This window comes from Biomphalaria glabrata, chromosome 9, assembly GCF_947242115.1.
Source record: "Biomphalaria glabrata chromosome 9, xgBioGlab47.1, whole genome shotgun sequence".
Lineage (NCBI taxonomy): Eukaryota > Metazoa > Mollusca > Gastropoda > Planorbidae > Biomphalaria > Biomphalaria glabrata.
The window spans coordinates 29,208,422-29,230,983 of NC_074719.1; the positions used below are offsets into that span (position 1 = coordinate 29,208,422).

The 22,562-nt window shown below is 38.8% G+C and overlaps 1 protein-coding gene across 5 annotated transcripts in view; it reads right to left on the reverse strand.

Moving 5' to 3' along the window:
• Positions 1-1,147: 1,147 nt before the first annotated feature.
• LOC106052233 (putative leucine-rich repeat-containing protein DDB_G0290503) overlaps positions 1,148-22,562 on the reverse strand; it is an 88,257-nt gene continuing 66,842 nt past the window's right edge. For all 5 annotated transcript variants that reach the window (XM_056039900.1, XM_056039897.1, XM_056039898.1 and 2 more), the window contains exon 3: positions 1,148-7,991. In XM_056039900.1, coding sequence (XP_055895875.1) covers positions 6,759-7,991 — 1,233 coding nt within the window. In that variant the 3' untranslated portion in view covers positions 1,148-6,758. The remainder of the gene's footprint in view (positions 7,992-22,562) is intronic.

The following is a 22,562-nucleotide window of genomic DNA, read 5'->3' on the forward strand; positions in this document are numbered from 1 at the left end:
ACAACAGCCAGGCAATACGTGTGTCACTTACACAGCCAGGCAATACGTGTGTCACTTACACAGCCAGGCAATACGTGTGTCACTTACAACAGCCAGGCAATACGTGTGTCACTTACACAGCCAGGCAATACGTGTGTCACTTACAACAGCCAGGCAATACGTGTGTCACTTACAACAGCCAGGCAATACGTGTGTCACTTACACAGCCAGGCAATACGTGTGTCACTTACAACAGCCAGGCAATACGTGTGTCACTTACAACAGCCAGGCAATACGTGTGTCACTTACACAGCCAGGCAATACGTGTGTCACTTACAACAGCCAGGCAATACGTGTGTCACTTACAACAGCCAGGCAATACGTGTGTCACTTACACAGCCAGGCAATACGTGTGTCACTTACAACAGCCAGGCAATACGTGTGTCACTTACAACAGCCAGGCAATACGTGTGTCACTTACACAGCCAGGCAATACGTGTGTCACTTACAACAGCCAGGCAATACGTGTGTCACTTACAACAGCCAGGCAATACGTGTGTCACTTACACAGCCAGGCAATACATGTGTCACTTACAACAGCCAGGCAATACGTGTGTCACTTACAACAGCCAGGCAATACGTGTGTCACTTACAACAGCCAGGCAATACGTGTGTCACTTACAACAGCCAGGCAATACGTGTGTCACTTACACAGCCAGGCAATACGTGTGTCACTTACAACAGCCAGGCAATACGTGTGTCACTAACAACAGCCAGGCAATACGTGTGTCACTTACAACAGCCAGGCAATACGTGTGTCACACAGCCAGGCAATACGTGTGTCACTTACAACAGCCAGGCAATACATGTGTCACTAACAACAGCCAGGCAATACATGTGTCACTAACAACAGCCAAGCAATACGTGTGTCACTTACAACAGCCAGGCAATACGTGTGTCACTTACAACAGCCAGGCAATACGTGTGTCACTTACAACAGCGTATGTGTAAATCCCTCTTCACTGGTCAAGCTGGAGAGCTGTATCAGGCAGATAGCGTGTTAATGTCCAGTTTCTCCGTCCACTTCTTTGTTAACACTCTACAAATATTTACAGACATTTGGTGCGATGTACAAGGCACATAAGAATAAGTCAGACAAAGTCAAGTATGTCCTTAGAGGAGATGGAAACATTTTATTTTCATCTGACAAACTTTGTATTAGAAAAACAACAAAACATTGAAACCAAATGAACACAAGACAAACATGAACACAGTTTGACAACAGAATGTTGGATTGGATTAGAGGTTATACAAACAATTGTCTTCCAATGTAACTTCAATGTACCCAGGCCACAATCTGCCCAACAAGAGATGGGAATGGTTTAAATAAACATTTGGAATAAATACAAACAGTTTAAAAACAGACATATGATATTTCTAAACTTGAATTTAACAATATCTTAATATTCAGTGAACAGTTACTTTTTAAAAGACAAAAAAAAAAGAAATTAATAAACAAATCTTTGAGTTTCATTATTGTAGCAATTTTTCTTTGATTCTGAGCTAAATTTCATTTCAAATTTTTTAAAAAGAATCTTCATGAGATTTTCTTTTTAGCAAATAATGTTCCTAGCAGATTTTGAAAGTCTAACAAATATACAAGAAACATGAATTGATCCAATGAGAAATACTTGAAGAATGTTTTGTACTCCATCAAACTGGAATAGTCTGTAATATTTGCTTTATTTGTGTATGAGCTCTTGACTTAAACAGCAGAACCTATGAACAATGACAACTTGATACCTAAACACATTCAGAGAAAATCCAGGCATGATTTATTGTCTCTCTGGCCCATGTTTGTCAATGTCTCTCGGTGTTTGTCAATGTCTCTCAGTGTTTGTCAATGTCTCTCGGTGTTTGTCAATGTCTCTCGGTGTTTGTCAATGTTGTCTCTCAGTGTTTGTCAATGTCTCTCAGTGTTTGTCAATGTCTCTCTGTGTTTGTCAATGTCTCTCTGTGTTTGTCAATGTCTCTCTGTGTTTGTCAATGTCTCTCGGTGTTTGTCAATGTCTCTCAGTGTTTGTCAATGTCTCTCGGTGTTTGTCAATGTCTCTCAGTGTTTGTCAATGTCTCTCTGTGTTTGTCAATGTCTCTCAGTGTTTGTCAATGTCTCTCGGTGTTTGTCAATGTCTCTCAGTGTTTGTCAATGTCTCTCGGTGTTTGTCAATGTCTCTCAGTGTTTGTCAATGTCTCTCGGTGTTGTCTTTTAGTTAGCTAATAGCTTTGTCAGATCTGTAGCAATCTATTGGTTTGAATGTTTGTGAAAACAAATGGAGCTCTAATAATTAATACAATAAAATTCTCTACCTGAATCAATTTTAAAAAGAATCAAAGTCAGTTCTAAAGCCAAGCTACTTTATACACAGTAGATACTTCTTGAAATCTGACCGAATATATTGATCATAACCAAACTTTTTGACACTAACAAGTCAAAACTAGACAAATTCCCAGTCCATCTTAAGAGCCATCCTTACATTTTTTGGTACAAAATGAGTTACATTTAGTATTACTTGTCTTCAAATAGCAAAAACTTAACATGCTGCATATATATATTTATTAAAATATCTAGGAATATATAAGACATAAAGTGTATATATATATATATGGCACACTAACACAAGAGAAAATAGCAGTGATGTAATGTGTAGCAGTAGTTCATTGAACATAATGTGGTTTACATTAAAAACATAATTAGTGTTCTTTATAATAACACTCAATAGTATCATGTTCTAAAATACATTAGACATGATGACATATACAATAGTTGAAGTATTTTTGAATATTCCCAGTTAAGTGAATGTTAAATGTCTAAAAAGTGGTTTATGGGTTTTTTCTTGTGTAGACTCTTGTGTAATAACATTTGTGTGGCAAAAACCCATTGTAATTTTACAAAAACAAAATTTTGTTCTTAAATTTTTTTTTACAGTACAAATATTAGACATTTGGTGCAATAAAAAATGCACATAAGAAAATGTGTGCAAAAGATGAAATGCCTACTATTTCTAGAATAAAAATCTGTTGTTTCAACTACTATAGATTCATTTTGGTGTTATGTAAAGAAGCTGTTTTATATAAATAAACAATGTAATTCAAAACAACACCAACATTGTATAAGCATAAAAGTTCAAACATCAGATTCCAAAGAAAGTATCAACTTGAAGGTATTAAAGTAAACTGCATAGTGCTGGACTCATGCTGCTCAGCAGTAAGAAACAAACTAGTCATAGGACAAGAGACTATACAGAGAACTGAAAACAAAAGAAAGTTATTTACAAATAATCAGTTCAATCCAAACCAAAGAATAAAAAAAAATGTGGCTGCTCAGCATAGTATTGTACATATTGCAGTCTATGTTACAGTCTGTGGAGAAATGTTTACAGTTGGCATCATAAAGTATTAACAAGTCGACCAGATAGAAACCCAGCCAAAGGTTTACAAGTTTACATGAAAAACTTAAACATAGATCTCATTATTTAAAGTAAAAAAAAAAGTTTTAAATGTGGAGGAAACATCGTGTATGAAGTAAGATCTGTGTATAATGGACCTAAAACAGTTTTGTACTCATCTCTTATTGATCCTGATTTATACTCACATCCAAATGTCAGAGAAGATCAAAATCATTTCCAACAGTCATTGGGGTAATGGTGCATGAGTTCTGTGTATACATGAACTTATGATCTAGACCAAGCTTTAAGCCTACTATTTACTTGTTCCTATGACCAATAGTTGACTAAGTAGTATCTAGGTAATAGTTGACTAAGTAGTATCTAGGTAATAGTTGACTAAGTAGTATCTAGGTAACCTTTGGATACAAACCAGAAAAGTTGTCTCACTGCTACTTCTGCTCTACATGGGTATTCAACAAAATAATCAGGTACAAAAATGTCCATAACTTAGTACCAAAATTTCAGCAACAAACATGATTCATAAGTAAAACAAAAGTCACTGGTTTCAAGCTAACATGGATAATGTTGTTTCAAACTCAAGAATCAAACAAAAGAAATGAATGTGTGTATACTTTATAGTCAGGGAATAGGACATTCTTTGCTATTAATGACAATGTTTCATACAACAAAAGGGAATTAATTGTATTTCCTCCCTCCCAAAAACATAAATGAAATTATGTCCCTTTAAAACATCCACCATAGTTAAGGACTATATTTTACCTATATTTTAATTACAAATGATGTGTATTCATTTGATAGTATATATATGAACAATTGCAATAACAGATGAAAATAATGTATAGCTCCAAATGGTTTCAAGGATGAAGAGCAGGTATGTCAACTATGGGGCTCACTGGTTGCAGGCAGTCCTTAAATGTGTCCAACGAAGTGAATTGGCTTTCATTTGATATCATTTGAATACAACTGAAAAGTATTTGTCCAGTTAGAGAAGAACAAGGTAATTATACAATTGATAAGTGAATGTATGACAACACAAAAATAACAAAAATGAAGCATCACTCATGGGATAAATAGGAGGACCCAGTACCAGTGGACTGCAGAATCGGAAGTTTTGAAATAATGAAGGTTATTGTAAAGAACTGAAAACTTGCAAATGATAGCCATGCATGGAAAAGCTCAATATCTTAAAAAATAATTTCTTTGACTAGCTAAGAATCAATGATATATCAGTCAAACTGATGCGCTCCCTGGTCATGGCCACATTCTTATATGCTTGCGAGTCTTGGACGCTGACTCCAGAGCTAGAGAGGAGAATCCTAGCAATGGAGTTGAAATGCTAGAGGATCCTAGGAATCACATTTAAAGACTGCATCAGAAAAGAAGAGATTAGAGACAGAGTTACTACAGCAATTAGACCCCATGATGACATGCCAACTAGTGTAAAAAGAAATGCAAACTAAAACTCTACAGCCATATTACAAAGTCTTCTGAGCTTGCAAAGACCTTCATTCATGGGAACAGTACCAGGAAAAGGAAGAAGAGGCAGACAGAAAAAATGATGGGAACATAAAAGAATGGACGGGCCTGCCATTGAAAGAGGTTCTATAAAAGGCAAAAGACAGAGAGGAATGGAGGACGGTCAACAGATCTTTTGTGGTGCCCCAACCGTCCAACAGACTAAAGGCCAGGTGAAGGACAACAATTGCACAATATATAAACATTTGAAGGTCATGAACATTTGGTCATAGTATTTTGTTGTCTAGCTCAGGATACAGTGGACGAGTAGCAGATGTCAATTGATTATTTCTTAAAAGACATTTCTAAAAAGTCCTGGCATTATTACAACAGGAAATAGGATCTTTGTTTCTGATGTAGGCATTATAACAAGGAAATCCTAAAAAACTGCATCAAGATGTGTCATTCACATAATAACATAGCATTCTCTGGCTGTACAATGTGTATACACAAGTCCCCCAGCATTAGTTCAAACATTTCCCCAATGTTTTCATGAATGTTTCTATTTGAGCTTCTTCCCACTAGTTGGTATAGAGTCGGAGTAGAACAAAAAAATTGTAAGTTAATGATTGGTTTCTAGCGATTGTCTCTATTATTAGAAAAATTTTAGTTTTCTAATTGGTAATTTAGTTCTTCTATCATTGGTGTACATTTTGTATTTCCAACCAATCAAAAGCTTCTATTAGATGTGCAGGCCAAACTGATCAATGACTGAAATGAAGGGCCTAAGCTAACTGATCAAATCAAGAATTCATTACAGTCCAATGCATAAAGACCCTCAACAACTAACAATGTTAACATTTAAATTATTCATTAGGTAATCCACAAGCACCCAACATGCCTGGTATAGTCTTTACTGGTACAAAATAATATGTATTTTAATGAAGCTATTTACACAATGTGTTAATTCTATTGGAAGTCTACTCCTGGAGTGTCCACAAAGCAGTAGATATTCTCAATAAATAAACCCATTGAACTTAGATGATATATCTTACTGACATCATGGTAGTAAAAAAATAGCCAACAAATCTACTCAATAGCCCTATTCAGAAACCATGAGACAAAGTCAAGTATTCATATTCCTGTTTAAATCTACTAAAAAATTGGGTCAACATGATGTAAGTGAAAAGCATGGCTTCAGAAAGATTTGAAGTGAGTGAAGAGTTGTTGGCACATTCAGCCAACAAAATGTAAGAGATACATTCAGACAGACTTTGCATAGATTTCAAAGAGATTCTCTGGCATTGTTTATATTGATCTGCATCAAGTATTAAAACTACACAAATATTAAATAGCATTGCATTATGGTTACTGCACCATTCACGTCAGATTAGATTGTGCTCTGTAAAAATTTTGTTGAACACCACTGATATTCAATTCTAAGCATCCAAAGATGCAAGCAATACTGTTAAATCATATGCAAGCAATGTGAACCTGTTAGAGACCAGTGATAGCAGGGGATAAGTTACATGTACATTTGCTCTGAAACATGTCAAAACACACAGAGATGCTGTATACAAAATATAGCACACAAATATTTTCTGTAGAAACATTTTGAGTTTTCCTGAAAAAACTTGTTTAAAAAACTGTCTTTTTTTTTTCAGGACATTTTGAATTCCAACAGAAGAGAAGGTAAACTTTTATCTAGACATGTCATATTTATATTTATTTATTTCAAGTAGTCAAGCTGCTTTATTTGTCTTTTACATACAAGAACTTCAACTTTGATTTTCAGTATTTTCTTTCCTAAATATAAAGTTGTCATTTTTTGAACCCTAATAAAACGTATGGAAAACTTTAAGATAAATTAAATTTCTTAAAATGTTGTTTTAAGGCCTCAGAATTGGATTCTTGATTCTCTGCAATGGGAGATTTTTTCTTTTTACTGCCACGGCGTTTGAAGACATTCTTAAATGATTTAAATGGGTTTGATTCTGAAGGTGGGGAAGCATTGCTTGGACTGGGTGCTGGCTGGCCGACATTGTTTAAGCTTGTTGTGGAGCTGCTATTGCTGCTTGGTGGAACATCCTTAACTAACAGCTCTACACTGGGCAGTGAGAGAGGGCGTTCTTTTAAATTTGTATTCCCAGTATCATTTTCTGCAACTGTTGGCAAGGCATGGGGCACTGACCGAGACTTTGATAATTCATTAAACCCATAAGAAGGCATTGACTTTGATGATGGCTTACCACTCATGGTAGCTAACCTCTCTGAGATATTGACTAATGAAGAAGAAGAAGAGTTCTTGGAATCATTTGGAAAGCCCTCAGTGGAGTCACCAAAACAACTGTCAGGACTTTCATTATGATGTTCATCAACATCCCGGAGTCCATAGGGATAGTCCACTAAACTTCTGCATCTCTCTTTACGATCAAAATTTCTGACATCATTTTTGGTGACAAGGTTTTCTTGACTGCCATATCTTAATCCGCCTTCATCTAGTGTCTCCAGTCTGTCCCCATGGTAAAGCTCCAAACTACTTTTGTGCCTTCTGAGTCTTTCTTTCATAGCACTGAAACGAACTTTACTTGGAGTCTTCTCACCATTTTTTGATTTAGGTGCTCTTAAGATGACCTTGTTGCCATGGTCCTGAATGGGAATAGAACCATTTTGATTAACAACAATGTTTTCAAGTTTGATAAGTCCATTGTCCTCAGAGTAACCATGACTCTCTTTCAGAGCTTTTAGTAGGCCATCATTTTTCTCTGTAAGATCTGTAATTGCAGCCTTCTGCCTTCTGATGATGTCATCTTTTTCCTGTAGGATCTCTGACATCTGCTTATGTTCTCTTTGTAGGTGACCTTCAAGAAATAGCAGTCTCGAGAGAACAGACATCATCTGTTGCTCATACTGTGCTTGTACAGATTTCAGTTTGGTCTCCTTCTGTCTCAGCTTTCTCCTCAGTGCTGTGGTCAGCAAGTTAGATTCCACTTTCTGCTCTTGGGCATAAGCCTGAAGCTTTGTCATGGCTATGTGTTGTTCTTGAAGCTGTACCAGCAGCTGACTCTCTGACATACTGTTTCCTGGACCCTGCACAAGAAAATTTACTTTGATTAAAATAATTGAAAAAATAATAGCATTAGAATTCTTCCATTCTAAGAACAATTATAAAATACTCAAAAAATAAAACTAAAGCAAATGTAAGATAAACATTTATATAATGTATTCTTTTAAACAAACTGTAAGGCAAATACATTTGTGTCTGTCCATTAAATTGTATTATATTTATAAGGGCCCTGAGTGATTCACTAACCAACTAGCACCAATTCTCCCACTTGCTGTGAACAAAAAAAAAGGACAATTTAACCTGTTATTTTTCATGTGTCTAGGATAACTAAGCACCTTTAATGATCAAAACCCTAGCAGTTAAAATTACCTAAAATGATTTTTTTTTTATTCGCAATTTTGACTTACATTGTTTTTATAAGTCCGACATTTTGAAAAAGTACAAGATTATACTACCAATTACTTTCTGTGCATAATTTTCACTGATTATCAGACTTTATTTTGGTGTATTTTTTTGTGTGCTGCTTTTGGTAAAAATAATAATTAAAGGAAATGTTCTGGGTTTTAACTGTTGCTTTTTTAATTTTAAAATGTTTTTTAATTTTCTATTGGATGAAACAATGGTCGATATTTCTAACCACTTATCTTCTCTTGGTCATGTAATTTTTTCTTCCGAAACTGAGTTTTTCCTTTTATGTGATTTGCATTTTGCAGATCTGTTTTGACATTGAAAGGACACCGTTTAGCTTTAAATCTCAGTAGAGAGAAAAAAGATTCTGTAAAACAGTGATGCCCATAATATGGCTAGGACGTTGTATTATACAAACAAAAAAAAAGGTTAACAAATTTATTTTTCTTTACAGTCAGCTCTAAATCTTTTTTCTATGGATTTTCTAATATAGTATTCATAGTAATTTTTTCTTTGAAAAAAAAAACAAGAGTTGACATTTAGTTTTATTTTTTATTTTTTAATTCAAAGAGATGGAAAAAAGAATCTGCATGCGTTTCCATGAAAAGCTGGCAGATCTTTATTTTTGTGGAACATGAGCCAACTCATTTGATTTCTAAGGACCATAACATTAAATGGAATTCTAAAAAAAAAAAACATTAACAAATATTACAAACTAGTCGACCGGTGGCGAAGCATACGCCACTATTTTGCAGGGCCGACCTTAGGCCACTGCAACCTATGCAACCGCAGTGGGCCCCGCACTTATAGGACCCCCGCTCATTTTAGGTGTATAAATTATTAAATTAAATCATTTGATAACTTAAAACAGATTTCCCGCTGCCTCCTGTCAATTTAACAGGAGGTCCTGGAAATCTCCTGAAATTGCAAAATATAGGAAAAAGTCCTGGAAATATCCATAAATTATAAAAATCTTTTGAAAACTCATACAAATCTCCAGAAATATATAGTAGGCCTATAGATGTAAGCTTTAATTGATGTTTGTTTGTTTTTTAAATAACAGTCACAATAACAGATTTAAAATAAAAAATATTGACATTTCTTAGGTTCACAACTAGATCCACAGAGCGCAAAGACTCACTGTACTTTCACTCATTTTATGATTCTAAATCTGCTACTCTCTACTAAACATTTATTAGAATAATTAAATATTATTATTTAGATGTAATACCTTGCTTCAAGTCTAAAGAGGTGTATCTAAACTTTCAGGGCATTAGCACATAATGTGAATTTGTAACTTGAACCAGTTTTTAATTTTTTGTAGGCTGCACTTTATCTCAACAGAGATCAAACTGCAATGTGTTCCATGGGCGAGTCTATTTCAACAGAGATCAAACTACAATGTGTTACATGGGCGAGTCTATTTCAACAGAGATCAAACTGCAATGTGTTACATGGGCGAGTCTATTTCAACAGAGATCAAACTGCAATGTGTTACATGGGCGAGTCTAATTCAACAGAGATCAAACTGCAATGTGTTCCATGGGCGAGTCTATTTCAACAGAGATCAAACTACAATGTGTTACATGGGCGAGACTAATTCAACAGAGATCAAACTACAATGTGTTACATGGGCGAGTCTATTTCAACAGAGATCAAACTACAATGTGTTCCATGGGAGAGTCTAATTCAACAGAGATCAAACTACAATGTGTTACATGGGCGAGTCTATTTCAACAGAGATCAAACTACAATGTGTTACATGGGCGAGTCTATTTCAACAGAGATCAAACTACAATGTGTTACATGGGCGAGTCTATTTCAACAGAGATCAAACTGCAATGTGTTACATGGGCGAGTCTATTTCAACAGAGATCAAACTACAATGTGTTACATGGGCGAGTCTATTTCAACAGAGATCAAACTACAATGTGTCTTAATCTTATTGATAAAGAAAAAAAAAGGCTTCTCCAATTAAACTAGAATTACTTTTAGTTACGCAGACATCATAATGCAATGCAAACTCTAAATAGATGGCCTCAATGTTTTAAGAAGTATAGTTTATGCACTTTGGGCGCAATCAAAAACTATTTTGAAACTAGGTATTTCACCTCTCACTGATTTGAAAGAAGCACATGGTTAGGAGAGACTATGGACAAGGTTAGGAGAGACTATGGACAAGGTTAGGAGTGACTATGGACAAGGTTAGGAGTGAATATGGACAAGGTTAGGAGAGACTATGGACAAGGTTAGGAGAGACTATGGACAAGGTTAGGAGAGACTATGGACAAGGTTAGGAGAGACTATGGACAAGGTTAGGAGTGACTATGGACAAGGTTAGGAGAGACTATGGACAAGGTTAGGAGTGACTATGGACAAGGTTAAGAGAGACTATGGACAACGTTAGGAAAGACTATGGACAAGGTTAAGAGAGACTATGGACCTGTTATGAGTGACTATGGACAAGGTTAAGAGAGACTATGGACAAGGTTAAGAGAGACTATGGACCTGTTATGAGTGACTATGGACAAGGTTAAGAGAGACTATGGACCTGTTAGGAGAGACTATGGACAAGGTTAGGAAAGACTATGGACAAGGTTAGGAGAGACTATGGACAAGGTTAGGAGAGACTATGGACAAGGTTAGGAAAGACTATGGACCTGTTAGGAGAGACTATGGACAAGGTTAGGAGTGACTATGGACAAGGTTAAGAGAGACTATGGACAACGTTAGGAAAGACTATGGACACGGTTAAGAGAGACTATGGACCTGTTATGAGTGACTATGGACAAGGTTAAGAGAGACTATGGACCTGTTAGGAGAGACTATGGACAAGGTTAGGAAAGACTATGGACCTGTTAGGAGAGACTATGGACAAGGTTAGGGAGACTATGGACAAGGTTAGGAGAGACTATGGACCTGTTAGGAGAGACTATGGACAAGGTTAGGAGAGACTATGGACAAGGTTAGGAGAGACTATGGACCTGTTAGGAGAGACTATGGACAAGGTTAGGAGAGACTATGGACAAGGTTAGGAGAGACTATGGACAAGGTTAGGAGAGACTATGGACCTGTTAGGAGAGACTTTGGACAAGGTTAGGAGAGACTATGGACCTGTTAGGAGAGACTATGGACAAGGTTATCAAAGACTATGGACCTGTTAGGAGAGACTATGGACAAGGTTATCAAAGACTATGGACCTGTTAGGAGAGACTATGGACAAGGTTATCAAAGACTATGGACCTGTTAGGAGAGACTTTGGACAAGGTTAGGAGAGACTATGGACCTGTTAGGAGAGACTATGGACAAGGTTATCAAAGACTATGGACCTGTTAGGAGAGACTATGGACAAGGTTATCAAAGACTATGGACCTGTTAGGAGAGACTATGGACAAGGTTAGGAAAGACTATGGACCTGTTAGGAAAGACTATGGACAAGGTTAGGAGAGACTATGGACCTGTTAGGAGAGACTATGGACAAGGTTATCAAAGACTATGGACCTGTTAGGAGAGACTATGGACAAGGTTAGGAAAGACTATGGACAAGGTTAGGAAAGACTATGGACAAGGTTAGGAGAGACTATGGACAAGGTTAGGAGTGACTATGGACCTGTTAGGAGAGACTATGGACCTGTTAGGAGAGACTATGGACAAGGTTAGGAAAGACTATGGATAACGTTAGGAGAGACTATGGACAAGGTTAGGAAAGACTATGGACAAGGTTAGGAAAGACTATGGACAAGGTTAGGAGAGACTATGGACAAGGTTAGGAGAGACTATGGACCTGTTAGGAGAGACTATGGACAAGGTTAGGAGAGACTATGGACCTGTTAGGAGAGACTATGGACAAGGTTAGGAGAGACTATGGACCTGTTAGGAGAGACTATGGACCTGTTAGGAGAGACTATGGACAAGGTTAGGAGAGACTATGGACAAGGTTAGGAGAGACTATGGACCTGTTTTGAAAGACTATGGACAAGGTTAGGAGAGACTATGGACACGGTTAGGAGAGACTATGGACCTGTTTTGAAAGACTATGGACAAGGTTAGGAGAGACTATGGACCTGTTTTGAAAGACTATGGACAAGGTTAGGAGAGACTATGGACAAGGTTAGGAGAGACTATGGACAAGGTTAGGATAGACTATGGACCTGTTTTGAAAGACTATGGACAAGGTTAGGAGAGACTATGGACAAGGTTAGGAGTGACTATGGACAAGGTTAGGAGTGACTATGGACAAGGTTAGGAGAGACTATGGACAAGGTTAGGAGTGAATATGGACAAGGTAAGGAAAGGCTATGGACCTGTTAGGAGAGACTATAGACAAGGTTAGGAGAGATTATGGACCTGTTAAGAGTGACTATGGACAAGGTTTGGAGAGACTATGGACAAGGTTAGGAGTGACTATGGACAAGGTTAGGAGAGAATATGGACAAGGTTAGGAGTGACTATGGACCTGTTAGGAGTGACTATGGACAAGGTTAGGAAAGACTATGGACAAGGTTAGGAGTGACTATGGACAAGGTTAGGAAAGACTATGGACAAGGTTAGGAGTGACTATGGACAAGGTTAAGAGAGACTATGGACAAGGTTAGGAGAGACTATGGACAAGGTTAGGAGTGAATATGGACAACTTAGGAAAGACTATGGATCTGTTAGGAGAGACTATAGGCAAGGTTAGGAGAGACTATGGACAAGGTTAGGAGTGACTATGGACAAGGTTAGGAGAGACTATGGACAAGGTTAGGAGTGACTATGGACAAGGTTAGGAGTGAATATGGACAAGGTTAGGAGAGACTATGGACAAGGTTAGGAGAGACTATGGACAAGGTTAGGAGAGACTATGGACAAGGTTAGGAGAGACTATGGACAAGGTTAGGAGTGACTATGGACAAGGTTAGGAGAGACTATGGACAAGGTTAGGAGTGACTATGGACAAGGTTAAGAGAGACTATGGACAACGTTAGGAAAGACTATGGACAAGGTTAAGAGAGACTATGGACCTGTTATGAGTGACTATGGACAAGGTTAAGAGAGACTATGGACAAGGTTAAGAGAGACTATGGACCTGTTATGAGTGACTATGGACAAGGTTAAGAGAGACTATGGACCTGTTAGGAGAGACTATGGACAAGGTTAGGAAAGACTATGGACAAGGTTAGGAGAGACTATGGACAAGGTTAGGAGAGACTATGGACAAGGTTAGGAAAGACTATGGACCTGTTAGGAGAGACTATGGACAAGGTTAGGAGTGACTATGGACAAGGTTAAGAGAGACTATGGACAACGTTAGGAAAGACTATGGACACGGTTAAGAGAGACTATGGACCTGTTATGAGTGACTATGGACAAGGTTAAGAGAGACTATGGACCTGTTAGGAGAGACTATGGACAAGGTTAGGAAAGACTATGGACCTGTTAGGAGAGACTATGGACAAGGTTAGGGAGACTATGGACAAGGTTAGGAGAGACTATGGACCTGTTAGGAGAGACTATGGACAAGGTTAGGAGAGACTATGGACAAGGTTAGGAGAGACTATGGACCTGTTAGGAGAGACTATGGACAAGGTTAGGAGAGACTATGGACAAGGTTAGGAGAGACTATGGACAAGGTTAGGAGAGACTATGGACCTGTTAGGAGAGACTTTGGACAAGGTTAGGAGAGACTATGGACCTGTTAGGAGAGACTATGGACAAGGTTATCAAAGACTATGGACCTGTTAGGAGAGACTATGGACAAGGTTATCAAAGACTATGGACCTGTTAGGAGAGACTATGGACAAGGTTATCAAAGACTATGGACCTGTTAGGAGAGACTTTGGACAAGGTTAGGAGAGACTATGGACCTGTTAGGAGAGACTATGGACAAGGTTATCAAAGACTATGGACCTGTTAGGAGAGACTATGGACAAGGTTATCAAAGACTATGGACCTGTTAGGAGAGACTATGGACAAGGTTAGGAAAGACTATGGACCTGTTAGGAAAGACTATGGACAAGGTTAGGAGAGACTATGGACCTGTTAGGAGAGACTATGGACAAGGTTATCAAAGACTATGGACCTGTTAGGAGAGACTATGGACAAGGTTAGGAAAGACTATGGACAAGGTTAGGAAAGACTATGGACAAGGTTAGGAGAGACTATGGACAAGGTTAGGAGTGACTATGGACCTGTTAGGAGAGACTATGGACCTGTTAGGAGAGACTATGGACAAGGTTAGGAAAGACTATGGATAACGTTAGGAGAGACTATGGACAAGGTTAGGAAAGACTATGGACAAGGTTAGGAAAGACTATGGACAAGGTTAGGAGAGACTATGGACAAGGTTAGGAGAGACTATGGACCTGTTAGGAGAGACTATGGACAAGGTTAGGAGAGACTATGGACCTGTTAGGAGAGACTATGGACAAGGTTAGGAGAGACTATGGACCTGTTAGGAGAGACTATGGACCTGTTAGGAGAGACTATGGACAAGGTTAGGAGAGACTATGGACAAGGTTAGGAGAGACTATGGACCTGTTTTGAAAGACTATGGACAAGGTTAGGAGAGACTATGGACACGGTTAGGAGAGACTATGGACCTGTTTTGAAAGACTATGGACAAGGTTAGGAGAGACTATGGACCTGTTTTGAAAGACTATGGACAAGGTTAGGAGAGACTATGGACAAGGTTAGGAGAGACTATGGACAAGGTTAGGATAGACTATGGACCTGTTTTGAAAGACTATGGACAAGGTTAGGAGAGACTATGGACAAGGTTAGGAGTGACTATGGACAAGGTTAGGAGTGACTATGGACAAGGTTAGGAGAGACTATGGACAAGGTTAGGAGTGAATATGGACAAGGTAAGGAAAGGCTATGGACCTGTTAGGAGAGACTATAGACAAGGTTAGGAGAGATTATGGACCTGTTAAGAGTGACTATGGACAAGGTTTGGAGAGACTATGGACAAGGTTAGGAGTGACTATGGACAAGGTTAGGAGAGAATATGGACAAGGTTAGGAGTGACTATGGACCTGTTAGGAGTGACTATGGACAAGGTTAGGAAAGACTATGGACAAGGTTAGGAGTGACTATGGACAAGGTTAGGAAAGACTATGGACAAGGTTAGGAGTGACTATGGACAAGGTTAAGAGAGACTATGGACAAGGTTAGGAGAGACTATGGACAAGGTTAGGAGTGAATATGGACAACTTAGGAAAGACTATGGATCTGTTAGGAGAGACTATAGGCAAGGTTAGGAGAGACTATGGACAAGGTTAGGAGTGAATATGGACAAGGTTAGGAGTGAATATGGACAAGGTTAGGAAAGACTATGAACCTGTTAGGAGAGACTATAGGCAAGGTTAGGAGTGACTATGGACAAGGTTAGGAGAGACTATGGACAAGGTTAGGAGAGACTATGGACAAGGTTAGGAGAGACTATGGACAAGGTTAGGAGAGACTATGGGCCTGTTAAGAGTGACTATGGACAAGATTAGGAGAGACTACGGACAAGGTTAGGAGAGACTATGGACAAGGTTAGGAGAGACTATGGACAAGGTTAGGAGAGACTATGGACAAGGTTAGGAGAGACTATGGACCTGTTAAGAGTGACTATGGACAAGATTAGGAGAGACTACGGACAAGGTTAAAACCTTTGTAACATTCATCAAACTACTGAAACTAATCTATGGGGACAAGTAGCAAGTGTACAATGTTGGGAAAAAGAAAGGAATAACAGAATAGGTTGATTTGGTGATTAGAGAATGTCCAAACTACAAGTACGGAGCCACAAATGGGTCAACAAACATGACTGAATCGTTGAATACACCTGGCGCCACTTATCTGATCAACACATCTAGCTTAATTTCAACTTTATGGTAGTGTGAAGAATTGAACCATTATCTGCTTAGTTGCTTTAATGAACTTAAAGAGATGGATAGTGTGTGAAAGAAAGAGCAGGGATAGAAAGAACTACATAGGGTTACAGTCTTGAGAGATAAATATAACTTTTTGTTTTAAAAATAACTGTATGGAATAGGTGGAACGAAGGTGTCATAACAGTTAACAAATGCACGGCCCTTCAAAGAAGAAACTAGCCAGGCCAACTAGTACAAATGACAACTGACCGCATACACCATTTGATAGGATATACCATACGAACCATGCACTACGTCTTCATCAAGTACAAAGCCTACCTACGAACCATGCACTATGTCTTCATCAAGTACAAAGCCTACCTACGAACCATGCACTATACCTTCATCAAGTACAAAGCCTACCTACAAACCATGCACTATACCTTCATCAAGTACAAAGCCTATCTACAAACCATGCACTATACCTTCATCAAGTACAAAGCCTACCTACGAACCATGCTCTATACCTTCATCAAGTACAAAGCCTACCTACAAACCATGCACTATACCTTCATCAAGTACAAAGCCTACCTACGAACCATGCTCTATACCTTCATCAAGTACAAAGCCTACCTACGAACCATGCACTATACCTTCATCAAGTACAAAGCCTATCTACGAACCATGCACTATACCTTCATCAAGTACAAAGCCTATCTTCGAACCATGCACTATACCTTCATCAAGTACAAAGCCTATCTACGAACCATGCACTCTGTCTTCATCAAGTACAAACCTACCTACGAACCATGCACTATACCTTCATCAAGTACAAAGCCTATCTACGAACCATGCACTATACCTTCATCAAGTACAAACCTACCTACGAACCATGCACTATGTCTTCATCAAGTACAAAGCCTATCTACGAACCATGCACTATACCTTCATCAAGTACAAAGCCTACCTACGAACCATGCACTGTCTTCATCAAGTACAAAGCCTACCTACGAACCATGCACTATGTCTTCATCAAGTACAAAGCCTACCTACGAACCATGCACTATGTCTTCATCAAGTACAAAGCCTATCCACGAACCATGCACTATACCTTCATCAAGTACAAAGCCTACCTACGAACCATGCACTATACCTTCATCAAGTACAAAGCCTACCTACGAACCATGCACTGTCTTCATCAAGTACAAAGCCTACCTACGAACCATGCACTATATCTTCATCAAGTACAAAGCCTACCTACGAACCATGCACTATGTCTTCATCAAGTACAAAGCCTACCTACGAACCATGCACTGTCTTCATCAAGTACAAAGCCTATCTACGAACCATGCACTATGTCTTCATTAAGTACAAAGCCTACCTACGAACCATGCACTGTCTTCATCAAGTACAAAGCCTACCTACGAACCATGCACTATACCTTCATCAAGTACAAAGCCTACCTACGAACCATGCACTATACCTTCATCAAGTACAAAGCCTATCCACGAACCATGCACTATACCTTCATCAAGTACAAAGCCTACCTACGAACCATGCACTATACCTTTATCAAGTACAAAGCCTACCTACAAACCATGCACTATACCTTCATCAAGTACAAAGCCTACCTACGAACCATGCTCTATACCTTCATCAAGTACAAAGCCTACCTACGAACCATGCACTATACCTTTATCAAGTACAAAGCCTACCTACAAACCATGCACTATACCTTCATCAAGTACAAAGCCTACCTACGAACCATGCTCTATACCTTCATCAAGTACAAAGCCTACCTACGAACCATGCACTATGTCTTCATCAAGTACAAAGCCTACCTACGAATCATGCTCTATACCTTCATCAAGTACAAAGCCTACCTACGAACCATGCACTATACCTTCATCAAGTACAAAGCCTACCTACGAACCATGCTCTATACCTTCATCAAGTACAAAGCCTACCTACGAATCATGCACTATACCTTCATCAAGTACAAAGCCTACCTACGAACCATGCACTATGTCTTCATCAAGTACAAAGCCTGCTTACAAACCATGCACTATGTGTCAATGTAAAAGCTAATGTATGACTTACACTATTTCCTAAATGCTAGCACAGACTAATTATGTCTGCACCCAATAGAGGAGGAAGTCTGGTGTATCACCTAGTTCATGAGTAATTTTTTTTACGCACACACACACAACACATCTGATTGAATAACACTGTAGTTGAAATGTTTACAAAAAAAAAATAAAAAAATCCTTAGTTAGAACTTGTACACAAATCTTACCATAGTCTGTGTTTGTATCTGTGTTTGTTTGTTTGTTCACTAACACGCAGAGCAGGTAAGTAAAAGTTGAAGAGCTGGAAATTAAAACTAGTGGCACAGACCCAGTAAGCAGTAAAACCCAAATGGAATCTAACAAACCTTGCTTACATTGTTAGAAACTCATCAACCATAGGGATTAAAGACTAGAATTGATCGGGAGTCAACGAGAAGGTTTTCTTTTACATTTGAGATTGTGATCAAGAACCAAGTTTGGCTGTGACAAACTCAAATTTTGCTCCAGTTCCAGATTCTCTAGAACTCACTAGCCGCCCTGTTGATGTTTGTGCACTGAACACCCCCAAATTGTTTTAGCACTAAACAAAAAGTTCTCCCCAACAGTCTTTTAAAAAGTTCAAAGTAACTAGTTCACGCCAGTGTGTGTGTGTGTGTGTGTACTTTAATGTAAGAGAGAGAAAAAATATTTGATCTAAAAAAAAGTCAAACACGTTATAGCAATGAATGCACTAGCTTTAGTGTGCACTCTATCAGGTACGAGACCAACCAATGTCTAGTTTAAGTGTGCACTCTATCAGGTACGACACCGACCAATGTCTAGTTTAAGTGTGCACTCTATCAGGTACGAGACCGACCAATGTCTAGTTTTAGTGTGCACTCTATCAGGTACGACACCAACCAATGTCTAGTTTTAGTGTGCACTCTATCAGGTACGACACCGACCAATGTCTAGTTTTAGTGTGCACTCTATCAGGTACGACACTGACCAATGTCTAGTTTTAGTGTGCACTCTATCAGGTACGAGACCGACCAATGTCTAGTTTTAGTGTGCACTCTATCAGGTACGACACCGACCAATGTCTATCTGAACTGTGTAACGAGTGGAGAAGGAAGAGAAAGAAAGGAACTTTAAAATCAATGGAAATATGTTCCCAAAGCCGCTGACCTAAAAATGCATATTAATGAATGAAGCTAATAAAATATTAACATATGTCCTCGCACGCAGCTAACTCCACACAGGCAGTCATTGTGGGTGCGGTCTAATACTAAGAGATATGGTGACACGCCTATCCATTAGAAAGATGAGAGTGTTCCATTCATCATAGCCTGTGAAGGGAAACTATCATTTTAGCCGAAGGAAGCAACAAGATAGATGCGAGGTTAAAGTACAGGGATACCCACGTTGAGATTGGTATAGCCCGTCACAACAGAACAGAGAGCATTGGGCTTGGATCCTATGAAAGACAAAATAGTCTTTTTAAGAATGAGTCTCTGCGAATATCTGCACGAGGAAAGAGCCGGTGTGAATATATAAATATACACAGATTTAAAATGACCACCATGTATGGCGATCTAGTTAGCTGCAGCCAGAGCTCAAGACAGTATGGTGATGTAAATCTAGTTAGCTGCAGCCAGAGCTCAAGACAGTATGGTGAAGTAAATCTAGTTAGCTGCAGCCAGAGCTCAAGACAGTATGGTGAAGTAAATCTAGTTAGCTGCAGCCAGAGCTCAAGACAGTATGGTGAAGTAAATCTAGTTAGCTGCAGCCAGAGCTCAAGACAGTATGGTGATGTAAATCTAGTTAGCTGCAGCCAGAGCTCAAGACAGTATGGTGAAGTAAATCTAGTTAGCTGCAGCCAGAGCTCAAGACAGTATGGTGATGTAAATCTAGTTAGCTGCAGCCAGAGCTCAAGACAGTATGGTGATGTAAATCTTAGTTAGCTGCAGCCAGAGCTCAAGACAGTATGGTGAAGTAAATCTAGTTAGCTGCAGCCAGAGCTCAAGACTGCATGGTGATGTAAATCTAGTTAGCTGCAGCCAGAGTTCAAAACTGCCTTGTGATGTAAATCTAGTTAGCTGCAGCCAGAGTTCAAGACTGCATGGTGATGTAAATCTAGTTAGCCGCAGCCAGAACTCAAGACAGTATGGTGATGTAACTCTAGTTAGCTGCAGCCAGAGTTCAAGACTGCATGGTGATGTAACTCTAGTTAGCTGCAGCCAGAACTCAAGACAGTATGGTGATGTAAATCTAGTTAGCTGCAGCCAGAGTTCAAGACTGCATGGTGAGGTAATTATAGTTTGCTGCAGGACCGGTCTAAGGCCGATTGCTCCAAATAGGAGCCCCACAATGTACATGTAGCATATATCTCTATCTGTCTTGGATCTTGTCACAGGCTTTTATAAATGTAGGACTTACAGGGTTAACATATTTAATGTATCGTACGATTCATCTCATCTCTGCCTGTGGTCCCTGCTGGGGCATAGGCCACCAACCAGCTTCCTCCATACATCTCGGTTCTGGGCGAATCTCTCCAACTGTCCCCATGTCTTGCCCATCTGCTTCCAAATCGCGGCGCCATGTATGAATCGTACGATTGACATAACTTTCATAAAGCCACTGGCGCCTATCGCGTTTGAGTTACTTCCTATGTAGCTTGTATTTAATAAATGTTGATAGAATTCTCTAGTGTATAAGTTGTTACTGTAAATAAAATGAGAAGAGCGGAGAACGCACTAAAGATGACAAGATAATAACAAGATAGTAACAAGACTGGAGAACTTATGGAGAAGGCACTAAAGATGAGAAAATAGTAACAAGACTATTCTTTGGTCCAACGTCCCTACTGTTTCTAGAGACAATACTTGAGAAAATGTTTTCATTGAAATAGTCTTTCGTTCTAGATACCTTCGCAACAAACCTTTCAGAACAGATTTCTTTATTAGAATGTTCTTTGCTTCGACAACAATTTCTCTGTGCCTAAAACGTTCTTCTAGTCCATTGAATTCAGTTGGCTGGCTGCAATAGCTTGAAGAGTAAGTTTTCTTGCTGTGAATCAATGGAGCGTGACTTGAGGACTAAATGTCACGTAACTGCTACAAATGTCACATTTCAACCGGTTTGTTTCTTGGTTACAACATGATTTGTCTCTCCAACGGGTTAATGATGTCATGTTAGCCTACCAAGAAATAGATTACAAAGTAGACTCCCACTAGAACCCAATTACTCTAGATCCAGTGTCTAGCTTGCTAAGCCCCGAACTATCTTTGGTTTGCATGGATGACTTGTAGTTGGATGCGGCAACGTTAGACACATAAACATAGCTCCTAAATGTAGTCTGTGAGAGTCCTACTCATGAACATCTGGATAGACCATATATATAAAATACTGGTTTCTAGATTGGTGTTGCCTAAAACTGTCCAATTTTCCCTAACTCTAGACACGGTGTCACCTTAATATTTCACGTTGTGACATTTGATCTATACCATCAAGCAAAGCATCAAGTCGTTATCTAGCCCCCGGGTTATGATTTCGGAATGAAATGTTGAACTACAGACTAAGCAGAAACTGTGTGACTATGTACAGGTAGATGAACGAGTGTGACCTACACAGTGAAACTTAGCTTTAGTCTAATCGGTAGTCTAGAGTCTTAGTGTATCAAACATTGAACATACTAAGAGGTAATATCATAGTGAACACAGCGCACAATATAGAATCAATACAGACACAATGACACAAGAGAGGCGGCACACTTTTGTGTATTGATCTACATTTATACCACTACAAGCAGAGCACAATGAACAAAGCAAGACATGGAACAACTTGAATGTGTAGGGATCACTCAAGACAATAAACACATCACATAAACAAACATAACATTGTGAATGCATAACACATCATAGTAAACAAACTTAACACTGTGAATGCGTCACACATCATAGTAAACACATACAAATACAAAATACATGTATTAGAATAGAACGCATCGATTAAAATAGAATCTAGTCTATTGAACACATCTGGACTCTATGTATCGATTGCAGGAAGGCACATATCACTACACATCCAGTTCAGTAGACACACCAAATGAATGTAGAGCACACAGCATAGAGTAAACCGTAAAGACACTTCAAAGTGAAGAGGTCTTAGAGACACTTCAAAGTGAAGAGGTCTTAGAGACAGTGAAAGCATTCATTGCGTCATACACACAGCAATCATGGGACTTTCGTAAGACAAGACATTGCTCCAACTGGTAGCTCTACATTGTCTTGTAACA